At 36.9% G+C, this 17695-nt stretch overlaps 2 protein-coding genes across 2 annotated transcripts; one reads left to right on the top strand and one right to left on the bottom strand.

Moving 5' to 3' along the window:
* The first annotated feature begins 7279 nt into the window (after positions 1-7279).
* On the top strand, positions 7280-9848 carry LOC109010123 (probable protein phosphatase 2C 8). Its single transcript, XM_018990841.2, has 3 exons — positions 7280-8134; positions 9122-9227; positions 9372-9848. The coding sequence occupies exons 1-3, from the start codon at positions 7565-7567 to the stop codon at positions 9671-9673; spliced, it is 978 nt and encodes a 325-aa protein (XP_018846386.1). The 5' UTR covers positions 7280-7564; the 3' UTR covers positions 9674-9848.
* A 676-nt stretch (positions 9849-10524) lies between these two features.
* Positions 10525-16943, bottom strand: LOC109010124 (endoglucanase 6-like). The gene is made up of 9 exons (XM_018990842.2): positions 16456-16943; positions 16082-16294; positions 15130-15330; positions 12981-13070; positions 12707-12871; positions 12268-12552; positions 11811-12159; positions 11633-11707; positions 10525-11279 (listed from the first exon to the last, which is right to left on the bottom strand). The coding sequence occupies exons 1-9, from the start codon at positions 16657-16659 to the stop codon at positions 10981-10983; spliced, it is 1881 nt and encodes a 626-aa protein (XP_018846387.1). The 5' UTR covers positions 16660-16943; the 3' UTR covers positions 10525-10980.
* Between the last annotated feature and the right edge of the window lie 752 nt (positions 16944-17695).

Below are 17695 nucleotides of genomic sequence, written 5' to 3' on the forward strand. Positions count from 1 at the left end.
TTTTAGCTAGAATGTTGTATTTTAACTATAACATGGATTTATAGCTAAACTAGTCCACATTGGACTAGCTATCTTGAAGTCTAAATAATAATAAAATATTAAATATTTTAATAATAATTTTTTTTTTAATATTTTACAAATTTAATTAATAACTTTATTAAAAAATAAAATTATTATTTTTCAATTATTTTTTCCCTCAACCTAATTATTCAATAAATATATTTTGTAAACCATTCACCCAACAATCATATATACAAACATACCAACATTTCTTCTACCCATAAAAACAATCCACTAAAATTATAAAACAATCTACAACCATTACAAAAATAGTCTACTAATCCATCAAAACAGTCCACTAATTACAAAACAGTCTACTAAAATTACAAAACAGTCCACTAATCCATCAAAGCAGTCCAATAATTACAAAACAGTTCATTGCCATTACAAAAACAGTCCACTAATCAATCAAAACAGTCCAATAATTACAAAACAGTCCACCATTCCATCAAAACAGTCCACTAATTACAAAACAGTCCACTAAATATACAAAAACAGTCCACTAATCATCAAAACAGTCCAATAATTACAAAACAGTCCACTAATTACATCCCACATGTGGCTGGGCAGCCACTAAATGCTCAAAAAATAATGTACTACCAACATTAGAAGTTAGAAACCTCCATAAGGTGTCGAAGGAGATGTAGATGTACATCCGGAATAGAATTTCGAATCCTTAAAAATTGCCAATTGAATATTACTGAAATATTCTTGTTGCATGGCATTCATGCCACGTACATCTAGCATCATTATCTTTAGTTCAAAATTCTTCTGCTCTAGTTCAAATTTCTTCTCCTCTAGTTCAAACTTCTTCTTCTTTAGTTCAAATATTTTGTCACTTTTTTCGTCTGCTTTCAACATAGCATTTCTCCGCTCTTCCATTGTCGTCGCTCTATCCTCGGTCATTTTAGCTAACGCTTTTTTGATCTCTACCTCTTTGCCTTCCATCGACTTCCGCTTCCTCTCCCTTTCTTTCTCTACTTTTTTGCCTGGAGGTCTCTCAGTAAGAACCTCCAGGTCCTCCTCGGCTAAATCAACATCAACTTCACCAACATATTTTTCTTGTGGCTTTCTCTTCTTACCAAAGGTAGATACGTGTTGCTGCCATTTTGGTTGGTGTCTCAAAAGACACCAACAATGTTCCATTGTAAAATTAGACCCTACCATCTCTTTATACAACATCTTGGCCTTCTCAATCTATAAAGGTGAAGGAATATGTTTTAGTTCATAAATAAGTCCAACATAAATTCATGATTAAAAATCCAATAATTACATACCTTGTCTTGCTCGGTTGCACCACTCGGGTGCAATGACTCTACCTGTGCTATATATGCACAGAACTTATTTGTCAATTTTTGAATCGTGGACCATCGATTCATCAATGAGCCCTCAGAACGGTCAACAATGTTTGGTTTTTTATATTCATGGTAAAATGTGGTAATTCTTTCCCACATTTGAGTTGACTTTTGATCAGTACCCCTGATCGCATCGATACTAATGTTGAGCCAAGCTGACACGAGGAGATTATCCTCCTCTACAGTGAAAGATGCACCTCTTTGAACTTTTTTTGAATGATGCCTCTTTTCACCGTCAGTTGTGGTTGCTTGGATTACAACATTAGAATGTTGCGTTGGGGTGCTATTACAACCTCCTCCCCCACTTTGTAATAGAGTGGTGAAGAAGGGGTCATCCTCAAAATGTGTGTCCATCCTTGAAAAAGATGAAATTTTCAAGGAGTCAGAAAATTGACCCAATATAGGTCCAAATTCACAAGATTCCAGCATATTCTGGAACAGTGACTGAAACAGCCAGTATCAACACTATAGAACTCCACAAATGCAACATATATATTATTTGAAGCAGTACAAAACAGTGAAGAACAGTCTATAACACTTCACCTTCTATACAAAACAGTCCACAGTTTTATTTGAAGCTAACTCTATTTGATTAATGCCTCTATTTACTGGAAAGTAAAGATGAATGGATTTCAAATCTGGATTGGTTATTGGCGCACATGTATTGAGTGAATTGAGTGAATGAGCTTCAATTTCAGTTTTAATTTTTTGAGTGAATGAGCTTCAATTTCAGTTTTAATGGCGCACATGTAATAGAGTGGTGAATGAGCTTCAATTTCAGTTTTAATTTTTTGTTCAGCACAAACATTATGCTTCTGGTCCTTACAGTTTACAAAATTCTTCAGATTTTGAGAAATCTGAAGAATTTTGGGGACATGAGGCGTGCATTATCTAGTATGTATTATATGCAGCTTTCACTTTCCTAGAAGATGGTCTAGTATGTATTATATGCAGCTTTTACTTTCCTAGAAGATGGTTTAGTAGATTCTTTTTCTTCCTACTTATGAGTTGATGTTGCTAGTGAGGTTGCGTTACTTCTGAGTAAACAGTGAAGAAAGTAAAATGGACTTGAGGTTTGAGATGTTTTGGCTACTACAAAAACATTTTTCTGTTTCCATCTAAAATAATAGAGAACCTACTTGCTTGCAGCGCTCTGCAATGCTGTTTATTGATCCAAGCAGCAAACATTAACAAAAAAATTCATGTTGTTTCTGAAGGGTATAGCCCAGCAAACATCAAGGTCTAGCCCAAAAAGTATAGCACAAACAAATAAATTCATGTTGTCATGGGGACTATGGCTGCCATGAATAACCTGGTGTCCCAAAAGTATAGCACAAACAAATATGGTACAGCCCAGCAAACATCAAGGTCCAGCCCAGCAAACCTCAAATTGCATCTCTTGTATATATTCCAAAGATAACTTATCATATATCAATTAACAAAAAAATTCTGGAATTAAAGATTTATAGATTTATAGATTTTCTGGAATTGATTCAGCTTGCAATGGTAATAGGCATTCTCTTGTAAGACAAATTTTCTGGATTAAATATGGCACCATAGAAACTTTAATTTGGTCTTGCCTCATTTTCTTATGAGTGTACCTCTACATCCAAAATGATGTGCAAGAAGAAATCCATTTAGAAAGTATGGCACCATAGAAAGTATTTATTTTCACAGGATAATGCTCATCCAAGCTTAAAGATAATGCTCATCCAACGTGCAAAAGTAATTGGCCATGAAAGTCTAGCTGAAAATTTTGATCTGAAGATACTTTGAGCCCTTGGAATGTCTTTCTCTGTTGCTCTTATATGTCTATCTTTCCTCATTTTTAATGTTACTCTAGTTAGGAACAAAAGATATTAAGATAAAGTCATCAGTTATTTTTTTTTTTTGATCGGTAATAAAGTCATCAGTTATTTAAGTCTACTTTGTTATGTTGTGTAGTTTAAGTTGATTTCTGCAATATTTGTGTTACATACTGATGTATAATAGTTTGACCCTCTCCATTCATAACTTATCAAACATATTGTAAAGCATATTGTAATTGAATACTGTTTTATTAAAAATAAGTTCAGACATGTTCTGCTATTTGATTATTTGACTCTATGCATTCTTAGTACAACAAATGTTTTGTTTGGCCAGCCTGGGGAAACTACTTGTATATATATATATATATATATATATATATATCTAAAGGTGAAAGAGATATTGCTATTTTCTATTCATTTTCTACTCATGAATTGCTTTATAAAGTAATATGAACAATCCCCAGCTTGGTCAATCCATATGAATCACTTTCCATGAAACCGAATGTCTGGATGGAAAAAAATGATCATGGATCCCCACAAATGGCTTGGAATATACATAAAGAATTCTCAATTTCTTGTCACTTTACAGTCTATGTGATACCATCATCACCTGAAGGATCTTTCAAACTCAGTTCTTATGTGGGACTCAAATTCATTTGTTGTGGTGTATTAAGTTAATGGTCTTATAAGTAGCAATGATCTTATGCACTACTGATATGTGTCTATACTTTCATAAAATTGGTGGCATGTTAAATATAGATGATATGTGTCTATAGAATAGTCCACGAGGTCAGCAAGTTATGTCTACCAATTCAGAAACCACAATACCCAAATCTCAAATCAGATTCCAGCACAAAAATACCAAAATCACAAACCAAAATACTGAAATCTCAAAGCAAAATACTATAATCACTAAACACTACGCATGACCACAGAAAAATACCCAAATCACAAACCAAAATACCGAAATCTCACGAGGGTTACACGAAAATACCCCAATCGCGATTTTGAAGTTCAGTTTGTAGAGGAAATGTGCAATCTTTGGACGAGGATTCACGGGCAATGCAACCTTGTGACAGAGTTCCGCGCAAACCCTAAACACAGTGTCAATCATTTGATGAAATGTGAGAAAATAGAAAGAGAAGAGGGAGAGGAAATCGTCGCAGAGAAGAGGGAGGGAGGAGCGAGGAAGAGAAATTACCTTTTGGGCTGGAAGACGCCGGCAGGACGACGGAGAGAAGGCGTCTCGCGCTTGAAGAAGATGAAGGCGTCTCGCGGGTTGAAGAAGGCCTCGGGCTACGGAGATCTCTGTTTCGGGAAGCAGAGATGAAAACGAGATGAAAACGAGGGAAATAGACCGGGAAAGAGAAAATAACGTGGGAAGTAGATGAAATAATAAAATACTAGTATAAACCATGAACAGTAACTCGCTATATTTGGAGAGGAACTTAATTTTACTGTAGCTCAAGTCTTTAACTTTATATTTTTAGCTAGTCCAATGTAGATGTTTTTTTTTACATTTAGCTAAATTATAGACTTGCATTGGCATTTGGCTAGTCCATTGCCAATGCTCTTAGAGGCTTAAGAGGCGCACAACCCATGCCCATGGGCCTAAGCCCAAGGTCTATCTGCACGGCCCGTTCGAAGAGACACAATGCTTGGGTAGGGTCAAGCCTTGCACGTGGGCTGAACAAACACAACGCTCGAGCCGAATAGATACTTGAATAGGCACAATGATTCAAAATTAAATCAGAAGAAAGAGATATATTGAGGGGAATCGAACCAATACCCTCCATTTTCCAAAGAATGCAACTATCCATTAGACTAGGCATATCTATGAAGCATTATGTCCTTTAAACTAGCAACTACTAATTGAAAACTCACAAGTTAAAAATTGTGATATTTTACAAGGTGACAATTTATTCTCTATAAATAGAAGATGAGATCCACGAATTTAAACATTATATTCTTTCATATTTTCAGGCTTATACAAAATTTTATAGAAATACTTGAAAGAAAAACTTCATAATCATTATCTGTAATTGGTGGCTTTGTTATATCCTAGAAGTGAAATGCTTATAACCCCGATAACAAACTCTTTTGAGTGGGGATAATTATCATTTTAAAGATAGTATTTTACATGCCTCAAAATCGTTTGTTTTTTTTTTATTCAGATTACTCTATCTGTTCAAATTTCTTTAACAAATGCTATGTTAAAGTCCATATTGTAAAATACTAAAAAACTGAAACTTTTAAATGGTCAGACGGAAGTAGTACTACTGTAATGTGATAATATTGTGCGTGGCACCTCTAGCTAGCAAGAAAGATATTCTAGATCACTTGAGATGCATGGCATGCATGATGATTCAACGTCTCTTTAACTTATAATATTTGTTTTCCCAAAATAAATAATTAATCGCATTCACCAGTAGTACTGCTGCAGTGTTAATTAATGTTTTACGTCTTAAACTTTGGTTTTAACTTTTTCATTGAGAATACACCAATTTATAAACTTCCACGATTTTAGTGGGTACGTGGAGTACTACGTGATCACGAGCTGTTCTCTGCTGCATGCTGCATGCAGCATGCTCCTTAGCCTCCTCTCCTTTTGGCCCGAGAGTTCAGTCAAAGGATCGATGATCTCTTCTTTTAACTCCTTTGGTGATCGAAAGGGTAGTAGGCACATGACATGATCAACCAGCTTAACAGAACAGGAGTCTGACCAAAACTAATATATTCACGATTGATCACAAAGAACTAAAAATAAAGCCATGTTTCGTGACTATAGATATATATCATGATCACGTACGTACGAACTATATCTATAAACAAAATCAATTACGACGCTTCTTTCCTTAATTAATCGGCCCGTGCATGCTAGTGCACTATTACTTTATATATCCTTCTTTATTAGAAACTGAGATAGTAAATGCGAAGTAGTACCTCAATATTCTCTCCTGCTATTTTTAGCAAATAATGAGTCTGTATGTATAATATGATTTGTATAGACTTCCGTGATTTTCGTGGATATGTGAACGTAGGACTAGGTGATCGGCTAGTCTCTCTCTACCGTATGCACCTTTTCCTTTGTCCCAAGGTCAATGACCTCTAAAACTCTTTTCGTGATTGAAAGGCCACATAACATGACCTATTTTATAATTAATATATACACGACCACAAAGAATTAAAAACAAAACAATGTTTTCTGGTCTCATGATCACGTAAGTAGGAACTCAAAACAAAACCATTTTAATTTCCTGTTTTGATCACCTACTTCGACTGCATTTCATCATCAAACTGTTATCTGGCAGTCAGCCATTACAAGAGGAATTCGTGGTTGAGTAGGACTCTGCGGCCGCTTTATATAATAAAAAGAAAGCTGGCCTTTAGCCGGCCTCGTAAATGGTTATAACATTACAAATGAGCCAACTTTGTCCCCCTTTTGATGGAAAAAAGAAGATTAGGGATTTTATCTTTTTTCTGGCCAAATATTCAGAGTTTATCAGCATATATATGACAAACTGCATGTACTCGAGAAATGCACAAATGTATACAAAATAAGTGCGTAAAAATGAATTATCTATGATTTCCACGTAATATGAACGGATATAAGTTTGTAACCTAAAAACATTAATTCATCTCCTTCAGTATAGCGTCATCTGAAGGAACGAGTCCCTTGTTTTTTTCACAGAACGGCGGAGTCTCTTGAACTCGATGGACACAGCCCTTTTCCAAGGTTGAGAACTAAAAAACACGCAGCTACTCCTGTAATGGACGTACGTACTGCGCCACAGTGATCCGAAACGCCACGTTATCTATTCGAAAGCCCACACGTCGACAGCCCGGCCATTTGCCGACTTTTGGCTTTTTACACCTCTCAATCCAAAATCACATGTACGTACCTCTGTTTCAGCGGTCCACGTCTTCCTAGCTTGGAAAAATCTAAACCTCAAACCTGTTAAAAATTAAGAACGCCATCTCTAGAGACAGGTGGCGCGCATCCTGCACGAGGAACCTTCATGCGATGGCTCGGATTCCCTCTTTTTAAAACCAGTTTGAATCAGTTCATTTCGTCGCAGTTGAGGAGAAAGTGCACGAGGAAATGTAGGTGAAGAGAGGAAAATGGTCTTCTGCGATGTCAGACTCCAAAAACCCTAAGCAGAACAGAACTGACGATAAGAAAGTACGTCCAATGGAGAGCATGGGAATTGATCTCGCTTCAAACACGAATTCATAAACAAGCTGCGCAAGAGAGACGTAAAGAAACTGATTTCTCGTGAAGTCGATGGCATCGGCAAAGACAAGGAACCGAAAACAAATATAGACATCGGAGAGCTGAGTATGGACGTTTCGTCATCCGGTACTTTGTCGTACTCCGGTGGCTCTTCGGATGATGGAGCAAAGCCGATCGAAGTACCGGTATCCGGCGGGGTCGGAGGAGGAGGAGAAAAGGGACGGAGCTTTGCACGTCCATCGCAAAGTTCTATATCGGTGATCGGACGGCGGAGAGTTATGGAGGATGCGGTGAGAGTGGCACCGAGGTTCGCTGCACCGGGACAGTACTGCGATACGTACGATTTCTTCGCGGTGTACGACGGGCACAACGGGGACACGGTAGCGAACGCGTGCCGGGATAGATTGCACTTGATTCTGGTGGAGGAGGTGGAACGGTGGTGGAGGACGTGCGGGGGCCGGGGAGTGGACTGGGAAAATGCGATGGTGGAGTGCTTCGCGAAGATGGACGAGGAGGTGAACGGCGGTGGGACAGACGACGGAGCAGCGAGAACGGTGGGATCCACGGCGGTTGTCGTGTTAGTGGGGAAGGAGGAGGTGGTCGTCGCCAATTGCGGAGACTCAAGGGCGGTTCTGTGTCGTGACGGTGTAGCCGTGCCTCTATCACATGATCATAAGGTAGGGTTGGACAGTTAACGATTAATATTAGTTTGTGGAACATCGTGTATTTATTTAAAAAAAAAAAAAAAAAAAGTAAAAAAGAGAGAAGTTTATGATTAAAAAATTAATTTTTTTATATCAATATTATATCTACTTAATGTTTTTGAAATATTATTTTTCTTACGTCATATTTAAGTTATTAAGAATTTTATTACTCATCATACACACACTATATATCATTTTTATTTTTTATTTTTTTTTAATTTTATTTTTTTAAAATTAATTAAATTCTTATATTTATCATTTATATATTATATATGTGATAAGAAAATAAAAATAAAAATAAATATAAATACGGTGCTTGGAGATAATAAATATCGATAGTTTCTTGCACGTGGCCTGGGCTGATATTGGATCTTCTTTTCAATTTGCGAATTTCTAAGATATTTAGTTACAGTACTGCAAAATATCTTTACCAATAATCATAATTGGAGGATACACTCTTCAGATCAGATATTATTCAGTGACTAGTTATTATTCATGACTGACTATATATGATTTAGTTTATGAAAATTTTATTATTTGTATAGGGTGTACTGCTCTGATCATCTACCCCGCCAGTACAATAACTGATTTTTTTAAATAATTGAAAAGTGGCATTTTTATTTTTCAAAACCAAATCCAGCAATTCAGATCGGAGACAAGACAACACATCATAATTTCAAGCAATAATTTAAAAATGAGCTTTGCGTATTCTTCTTCTATCTTCGATCCTTAGCATCTCAGAATGCCTTTGATTTTTGCTTGGGTTTAGAGAGGGTGTGACAATTAATTCCCTCAATAATTATTATTAAAATACAAGTGGTTTTTTGTAGTTACTTATGGCTACCACACAATGCTGGTACGTTGAATGTGTCCATAATCCTGCGCTAGAATATGTTGCAACTTGATCTTGTGCATTTCCCTTGAGGCTTTCTTAGGAAAAAATAATGACCTGTTTTGCAGCCTGATCGACCTGATGAAAGGGAGAGAGTGGAAGCAGCAGGAGGAAGGGTCATAGAATGGAACGGCTCTCGTGTCCTCGGCGTCCTTGCCACTTCAAGATCTATAGGCATGTTTCCAGGACTAAACATATATATATATATATATATATATATATATTGACCCAAATTTCCTGTAAATTTGTCCACTAGAAAGCTCAAGACGTTGTTAAGCCATATGCGTCTTTCTCATACTTTCTGTGCAACTGATGCAGGAGACCACTATTTGAGGCCATATGTGATTTCCGAACCAGAGGTCACTGTCACAGAGCGAACTGAGTCCGACGACTTCATTGTAATAGCCAGTGATGGTCTCTGGGATGTTATCTCCAACGAGCTTGCCTGCAAGGTCGGACAGATTTGTCTCAATGATGGTCGTGTCAAGAGGAAGTTTTCATATGATTTGAATGGAAATTGTGCAGCAGATGCAGCAGCAGTGTTAGCAAAGCTAGCAATGGCTCGGGGGAGCAAAGACAATATCAGTGTTATAGTTGTGCAGCTGAGGAAGTCGCGCTAGCTTCCCCCGACTTTCTTGTTAATTTATATGCGGGGCTCGCTTTGCGTTTTCACTTAATTCCATGCAGTACAGCTAGAGGTTTTCTGTTTTGCTTTGTTTTTCGATTTTGTAATCATAAAGAACTTCTTATATAATAAAAACATCCCTCGACCTCCATTGAGATTTTATCTACCAACAAAATACTCAGAATATATAGCTCGGATATGGGAATCTTTCCTTTCTTACCTGAAGTGCAGGTTGAGAGCATGGTTTCATTTTGTCTAGCATGGTAATGGAACTTGAGGTGATATAAAAAAACTTCGAGACCTATCTGTATAAAGTCATCAAGCACATTTGGAAGATAGCAGAAACCTCCATTGAGATTGTTTCATCTTCTTCAGCCAGGATGACACATTGGCCTTAGATTCTACTTGACACGGTGAAGGGGCCTTAAGGGCTCTCGATCCTCCAGTGGTAATGACAAAAGCCAGTAGTCAAGTGCATACTCCTTACAATCGTCCTCCCCCAATCAAAATCATAGATATACACTGAAACTTCGGCATTATTATTTGTTTTTGGAATTAAAGTGAGCTCCTGTGATCTATAATAAACCAGATGCAATAACTTAAGAGGTAAAGGAAATCAGTTTATTTCTGCAGTGTTAAGTGTGTGGATATACGGTGTTCATACCCCTGTGCTATCTTGTCCTGTTTTAAGTAGATGGCTGTCATCTTTCATCTGGTTTTTGCATATAGACGCCCGAGATGTAATTTTTTTCAACAAAAAACTGTTCTTATAGTTTACTTTGGTTCCTCGGATCACTCAATCTGTAACTAGAACCATAAACAAGCCCTTACAATTTATCTGCTAGATAAGAAGCAAATAGAGAGAATACTCTTCATACCACAAACAAGAAATGTTGCAAAGCTTACAACATCACAACACAAAAAAGAAAAGAAAAAAAAAAGAAAGTGAAACAATTTCAAAGTACAAAGAAAGAAAAGACTTCTTGAGATATATTGAGAAGTCATTTTCTTCAACTCTCAATCGTCGCATTGTCACTGCCCTTCACTCAAATCACCCTATAGAAATTAAGTGGAGGAGAAAGGGGATGAGCACACTTTTTAAACGGTCTCTTCACACCTTTCTTCCTCCAACTTTCAGCCTTATTTAACCTACTTTCATCTAAAACCCTAATACGAAACCAAAGAAAGAGGTGAAAACTGTGTGAACCTTTCTGGACTGCATTTTGTATAGCTGCACAATTCTTAAATTACGAACCCAGAAACTGTGTGAACCTTTTTTGTTTAACTCGGTTTCTTCTTCTCTTAGGCCAGAGTGTAACTTGAGACTGATACGTCTGCTGGTGAAGCCGAATGGATGTAGACGAACTCAAGGCTCTTTCCAGCAGGTAAAGAGTTCAGCCATGAAGGAAAAACATACGAATCACCGGACTTTGTGAGGCCCCATAGAGGACCATACAGCTTGGATACTGAAAGATTGAGAAATTTGAGTGTTTTAGCAGACTTGTTGGTCACGATTGTCGAATATCTGTAGTAAGATTTTCCCTTGGAATTCCATGAAGCTGTCAACTTCTGCTCTATGGCAATCGGGCTAGAAGATGATGCTGCAAAACATGATCCAAGTTAGACCCTATTTTCCAATACCCATTTTATCAAGCACAGCGCTTCTCTATTAAACAAATCGGTAATTTTGACAGGCCATTAGGGCATCAGTTATCAGTCAAGATTTAATCAGTATACTTCCTTGAACTGCAAGTAATGCAGACAGATATCATCCAAAACAGAGGCCAAGGGATACCTCTAGCTGGAAGTTATTAGTTTGTTTTCTTGCCTTAGTTTAACTTATCCAAGAGTTCCTATCTCTACTGCCTATCCAACCTGAAGACTTGGGCTCATTCTGTAATATTTTCCTTTTCATTAATGAAACTTCGAGCATTCCTTAAAAACCAAAAGATACCTGGAGCTGGAGTAACTTTGGGTTCTGAAGCTGGCTTTGGTCGAGTAACAACCTGTTTAGGTGCGGGGGGAATCACTGCAAGAAAATTTTATTTATGAAAGATCATGACTTAATGCTCTTAGAAAACTCCAAGCGAGAAATTAGGTGAGAAACTTTAATTGTGTTGTAGCTCAATTACCTGGAAGGAGCTGGTTATACCCGCTGTGACCACCACCTAGTCGTGCCAATACACCGAAAAGAGGAGCATTGTTGTAAGTAGCAGGCTCAGTTTGCTCATAATTGTCTCTTTCATCAGCAAAGTTGTCGTAGGCATCGGGACCTCCAACAACAGCACCAACAAGAACATTGGGATCACTTCCTTTCCTGCTAAACCAAGTGGCATAGCCCCCTCGGCAGCTGACAAATGAAGAGTCAACCTTAATGGAGACAATTGAGGAAGCCCTGTGGTGAACTTGTCTCGGGAAGTTGTTACCATATCCAACCATGTAACTTGTGGCTCTTGGATTATCCCCAAGAAGGTAGTCAACCTGAGGTGTTTTAACATTGCATAAGGTCAAACTGTATTTCAAGCTGAGTGAAAAACAAAGAAAAGCAGTACTTCCTTAACAAGAAATAGCGATCGATCATCACAGTACCTGTGATTTGGAAAAGGAGAGAAGCTCCGATGGTGAAACATTGCCAGAAGCACATTTCATGTATCTCCCAGCAGAAGCAAGATAGTCAGAGTAGACAGTGGCAAGGAAGGAGGCGCTTGTCACGAATTGCATGTTGTTCCACCTCTGTCGAAAGATTAGGCCGCCAGGAGTCCTCTGAACGTTGCGGGTGCCCTTTCCAAGGCACGAACACATGAAGTATTCTGCCTTCTGCTGGTACCTCTCAAACACAGGAGCATTGCGACCAGCTTTGCCTTGCATTAGGAACTGCAATATTTAAGCAAGAGACAAGATCCACTCCCCAACTTAGCAAGTTTGCAACTATGTAATCAGTTAAGACAGCATGATTCCGATTGACATGAAACACAATTATAAATCAAATCAAGTAGCTAATGCTCAGTTTCGTGTAAACATTAAGTACCTTAGCTACAAGTGTCTGAACCCCTGCATACTTGACATCCCAACCAAACTCGGTCATGCCCCATCCAGTTCCTCCCATTGAATCACCATTTTTCCCGAGGTAGTTCAAGTAGTACTGGTTGTTAGTTGCCTGATACAACCATGCAGCAGCCCAAAGCAGCTCGTCCTATGTATACCCAAATAACCAATTAATTAAAACATTCAACTACCAGACAATAATACATGTTATTGTACGTAGTAGAACGTAAAGTTAGCAGAGAGTTATGTTAACATACATTATATCCACTGACAGAACGGTAGTACTTCTGGGCAACGTTAATGCTGCTGTCATATTTGCCTCTGTATTTGTCCGCAAACTCGAATAGCTGAAAACAGAGAAAGGAACCAACTTTGGGAATTAGAAACTACTGTGGCAATGCAGGTAAAACCATATCACAAAAGGTGAGAGGTTAGTTTCGACGTGTGCACCGACGATGTTCTCACGTGAGGAAGACAACTAGTATGGCGCTTTTCACGGATCATTACATGTGGACGGTCTAAGATCTGAAAGTACGACAAATCGTACGTTCAAAAGACACTACCCGTGATACACGGGAACAGTGTCCCCATGATCCACGATGCACGCCGAAAAATTTTGCCAGTTATTCAACGACATCGTTTCCTATTTAGCTTCCCATTCGCCAACTAGTTAGCACAGTATTAAATAAAAATGGAGCAATCATAGCCATACCATTTACACTTTTTCTAAAACTTTTTAATAAAATAATATTTTTTAAAATTTTAAACACATCATTATAGTTAATATTAAAAAAATATTATTTTATTCAAAAGTTGTAAAAAAATTGCAGAAGAGTAGGAAGGATATCATTATAGTTAAAAATGTAGACTCGAACAAGTAGTTGACCTCAATTCCCCAAGTTAATGTCTCCACGTCCCAAATGTACGTGGTCTGATTGTTATAATTTTTAATTTTTAAAATATAAGTCTAAAGTTTGAAACCCCTCTCTCTTAATAATAATAATAAAAAGTTAATGTCTCCGCAAGATGTTAGGAAAAAAAAATGCATGCTCAATTTCAAATAACTATCAATAATCCTAAAATTCTGTGATCAAAATTTGCACATATTATTTTTATTTTATATTAAACTTATTGATATTTAAAAATGAATAATTTCTGTAAAAATAAATATTAATAAATTAATAATAGATACACGATATGAAAATTTTGCATATTTTTATTTTAAAATAATAAATAAATTTTAAAATACACATGAAAAAAATCGACTTTTACATGAGTGAATTTACACAATAGTACTTATGGCACAACTATTTGCAAATAAACAAATAATTTAACCAAAATGGAACTAAAACTTTTAAATAAGTTTCATATTAGATAAAATATGTTGTTATTTAAATAAACAAATAATTAATTGAATTTTAGAAGTTGTCTAACTTGAATTGTAAGGATATGAATAATTAATTTGAGGTGATTAGTTGAAGATCTTGGAGTAAGAAAAGTAGCGTGACTGACTGGCTGGCCGATTGTCAAATTGGTGCCATAAATGATAAAGAAAAAAGTCTGTTGCAAGCGTCCGGTTTAAATAGCGTACAAATAGGATTGACGTGAAAATCACTCATCTTAAATCCCTCGAATTTGAAATACTATCAGATTGTGAGAAAAAGCTGTTGAGAGAGATAGAGATGAGAGAGAGTTGAAGAGAGATAACTGATGAGAGAGACGACCCGAAGAGCGAGATAGAGAAAATTGATTAGAGAGAATGCTAATAAGAGAAAATATGTACGTTTAAAAAAATAATAATAATAATAATAATATTATGTATTTAACGTTAAACGACTGCGTATCGATTATATCTGTATATAGAAAAACTGAATGATAAATGCCCACTACAACTCGGAATTCCGAACCAGTCTGACAGAAAGTTACCCAGCATAACTGCCTAATTAACCACGACGGTGGTGCTACCATGCACCGGTCTAGCAAAAGGCTAGCGATAGTTAAACCGAATCTGATGGTTCAGCCGACGATACGCCCTCAATTTAACATGCGCCGCGTGCACACAGCATCTGGGCCACTGACACCAGTGGTCCCACCGTGGGTCTTAACTCTTAAGTCTCTTCCCTTTTTAAACCTTTGGCTCTTTAGTTTTTATTTGGAAACCCAAACACTTTATTGGAAGAGTAATGCTGGAAGAGTAACGCTGATTATCATCTTAATTTTTATTATTTTTTTATCACGTCAATATTGTGTTATTAGATAATTAAAAATTATTTATTATATTTTATTTATAAATTTATTATATAATGATATGTCATAAAATGTTAAAAAGATAATAAAAAATTAATGATAAATAAATTTTTTCTTAGTGGAATAGAAAGAGAGAGCCAGACAGACGGATTTTGAAACCTGGATGGCATGGCGGAGGAGCTCACGGGAGTAAGCGGGATTCGAGCGGCGGAAGACAATGGAGGCGGCCGACATGGCGGCAGCTGTTTCACCGCTGAGATCCGATCCGGGATTGCTCGGGTCAATCTTGTAGGCCCGGCGGTCGGTTGTCATGTCCTCCGGCCTTTGCCAGCAGTAGTGGTCACTGTTTCCATCTCCAACCTGACAACCCACGCATCAAGCCATTAACATTCAATTATTTTGGGTTTTTATGTATAAAATTAACTGTCAGCAAATGGGTATCCGTCCAAATTATGAATAAGTAAAAAACACAAAATTATACAACGTTGATTATATAATAATAAAGAGCGGTATTATTATGCAGCTCAGAGTAGTTCGCTGTAAGTTACTGTTAAGTCAAAATTAATTTTTTTTTTATTTTTTATTCATATTTTTTATCATTTTAAAATATTTTAAAATATATATATATAAATATCAATACATTAATAATCAAAATAAGGTATCAAATAAAAAAATATATATGAAATATCAAAATAAGGTATCAAATAACATTATTCACGAATAAAGACCATTTGACTTATATCGGTTAAAACAGGACACTTCCTCTCCAAATCGACTGCATTCAGATTTTTTCAAACCGGAAAGATCTTGATTTTTTTTTTTTTTTTAAAAAAAAAGAGTAATTTGTGGGCTCATTTTCCATTAAAATAAAAAATAAAAATGAAGCCTTCACTTTTTTAAGCTTTAAGCGAAAAAAAAAAGGTTTGAAGTTAACCATTCGGTCAATATGGTGCAAGTTACATCAAACTTCTGCATCAAGTGATGCTAACAAGTTGAACCTAAAAAGTAAAAAAGGAGTGTAAGAGAGAAAGGGGAGGGGACGGTTAGAAGAGAATAAATACCGATTGTTAAAGTAGGGGAGATGAAGAGGGATTAGAAAGGGAAAAGGTACCTCTCCATAGAAGACATTAGGTTCGGGGTGAGCTTTAATGAGGTAATCAGTGCCCCACTTCAAAGCATCCATGGCGTGGCTGAGCTCCCCACTTGCAGCCATTTGCTTCCCATACTCCACTATACTCCATGACATCATTGTTAGGGTAAATGCCATTGGCAGCCCAAACTTCACATTGTCCCCTGCATCATAGTACCCCCCAACCAGATCCACCTGCATATATCCCCAATATAATACAACAAATTAATGAAAAAATGTATCTTTTTTAAGAACTGAACTTTTGACTCGTATTGAGAAGTTGAGAAATTATAAATCAGCTGCCTATATTTCGAAATGGGAATGCAAAAAGATTTCAATGAGAGAACGAGCTTTACCCCACTGGCCTTGCCGTCAAGCAAACCAGAATTAGCTCTCCATTTGACTCTCTGGTTGTGGGGAAGGTAGCCAGATCTCTGAGCTTCAAAGAAGAGAATGCTTTTGCTCAGGGCTTGGCCGTAGTCATGGCTAGCCAAAGCTAAAGGAAGCGCGAGAAGCAGAAGCAGAGTCGTCATGGAAATGAGTCTCACAAACCTCTCCATAAGAACAATAACAAAACAAACACAGTAGCGGTTTCAGTGAAGAAGAAACACTCTGGTTTGTTAAAAACAACAGAGACGGATCTACTAATCAACAAAAACTATATAGATTACACAATGGGAACTCTCTGTTTTTTTAGGCCCCCACAGAAAAGTTGATTAAATAGAGAAAAACTGGCAATGCTGGGATATGATTTATCAGCTAAAATTTCTGATAAACACACCAAGATGGAGATTTTTCTTAAAGGAAGAGAGCATGGAGTGGGAGTTAGGGGGGAGGAGCTCAAGGGTCTATATATTGAGGAGGAAAGGAAATGAAAGAGAAAGGAATCGTTGGGCTGGAAATTAACTTATTAACTTATTTGTTCACTTCCATAATATTGCTCTTTTGGAGGGCTGGAAACGGTTGAGAAAAGAACAGGGACATGTGGGTGTCTCTGGCTCTAACCTGGAAGGGTCGGTGCGGATTTAATTGTATTTATGGAACAGAAATTAAAGAAGAATTACTACTGCCCATAAAGCAAAAGAAGTTACGGAACTGTGAAATAGTAAAGAAATAACTTTCAATATTAAAATAGATGGAGACGTGAGAGACTGCCTTTTGGGCTTTGGGGGAATTCCCACTCTGAATTATCGATTCTACGGGGACCCTGTTCTTTTGGGTCATTGATCATCAACGTTGTTGCCCTTATGAGTCTCTGTGAACAAGGGACACATTGAAAGTTAAAAAGTGAACAATGTCTCCGTGGCAATCATTAAAAAATTACCATATGTAAACTCGATTGTCTTGCAAGCAGCTACTTCATACAAAAAATTGTTGGACCACTAAATAGTAATTGGATGATTCTCTTATGACTCCCATGATAATGATTCAATTAAACAAGTGTTTAGGAAACACTCTCGGCCAAGTTTTTACGATGTCTATTATATGGAAAACTTTTTTTTTTTTTTTGTTTTTTTTCGCATGCACAAGAGATACATGATAATATAATAAAGAACTGAGTAATACTAAAAACAGTCTTAGAATGTATAAATTATA

The sequence above is a fragment of the Juglans regia genome, chromosome 9, assembly GCF_001411555.2.
Source record: "Juglans regia cultivar Chandler chromosome 9, Walnut 2.0, whole genome shotgun sequence".
Classification (NCBI taxonomy): domain Eukaryota; kingdom Viridiplantae; phylum Streptophyta; class Magnoliopsida; order Fagales; family Juglandaceae; genus Juglans; species Juglans regia.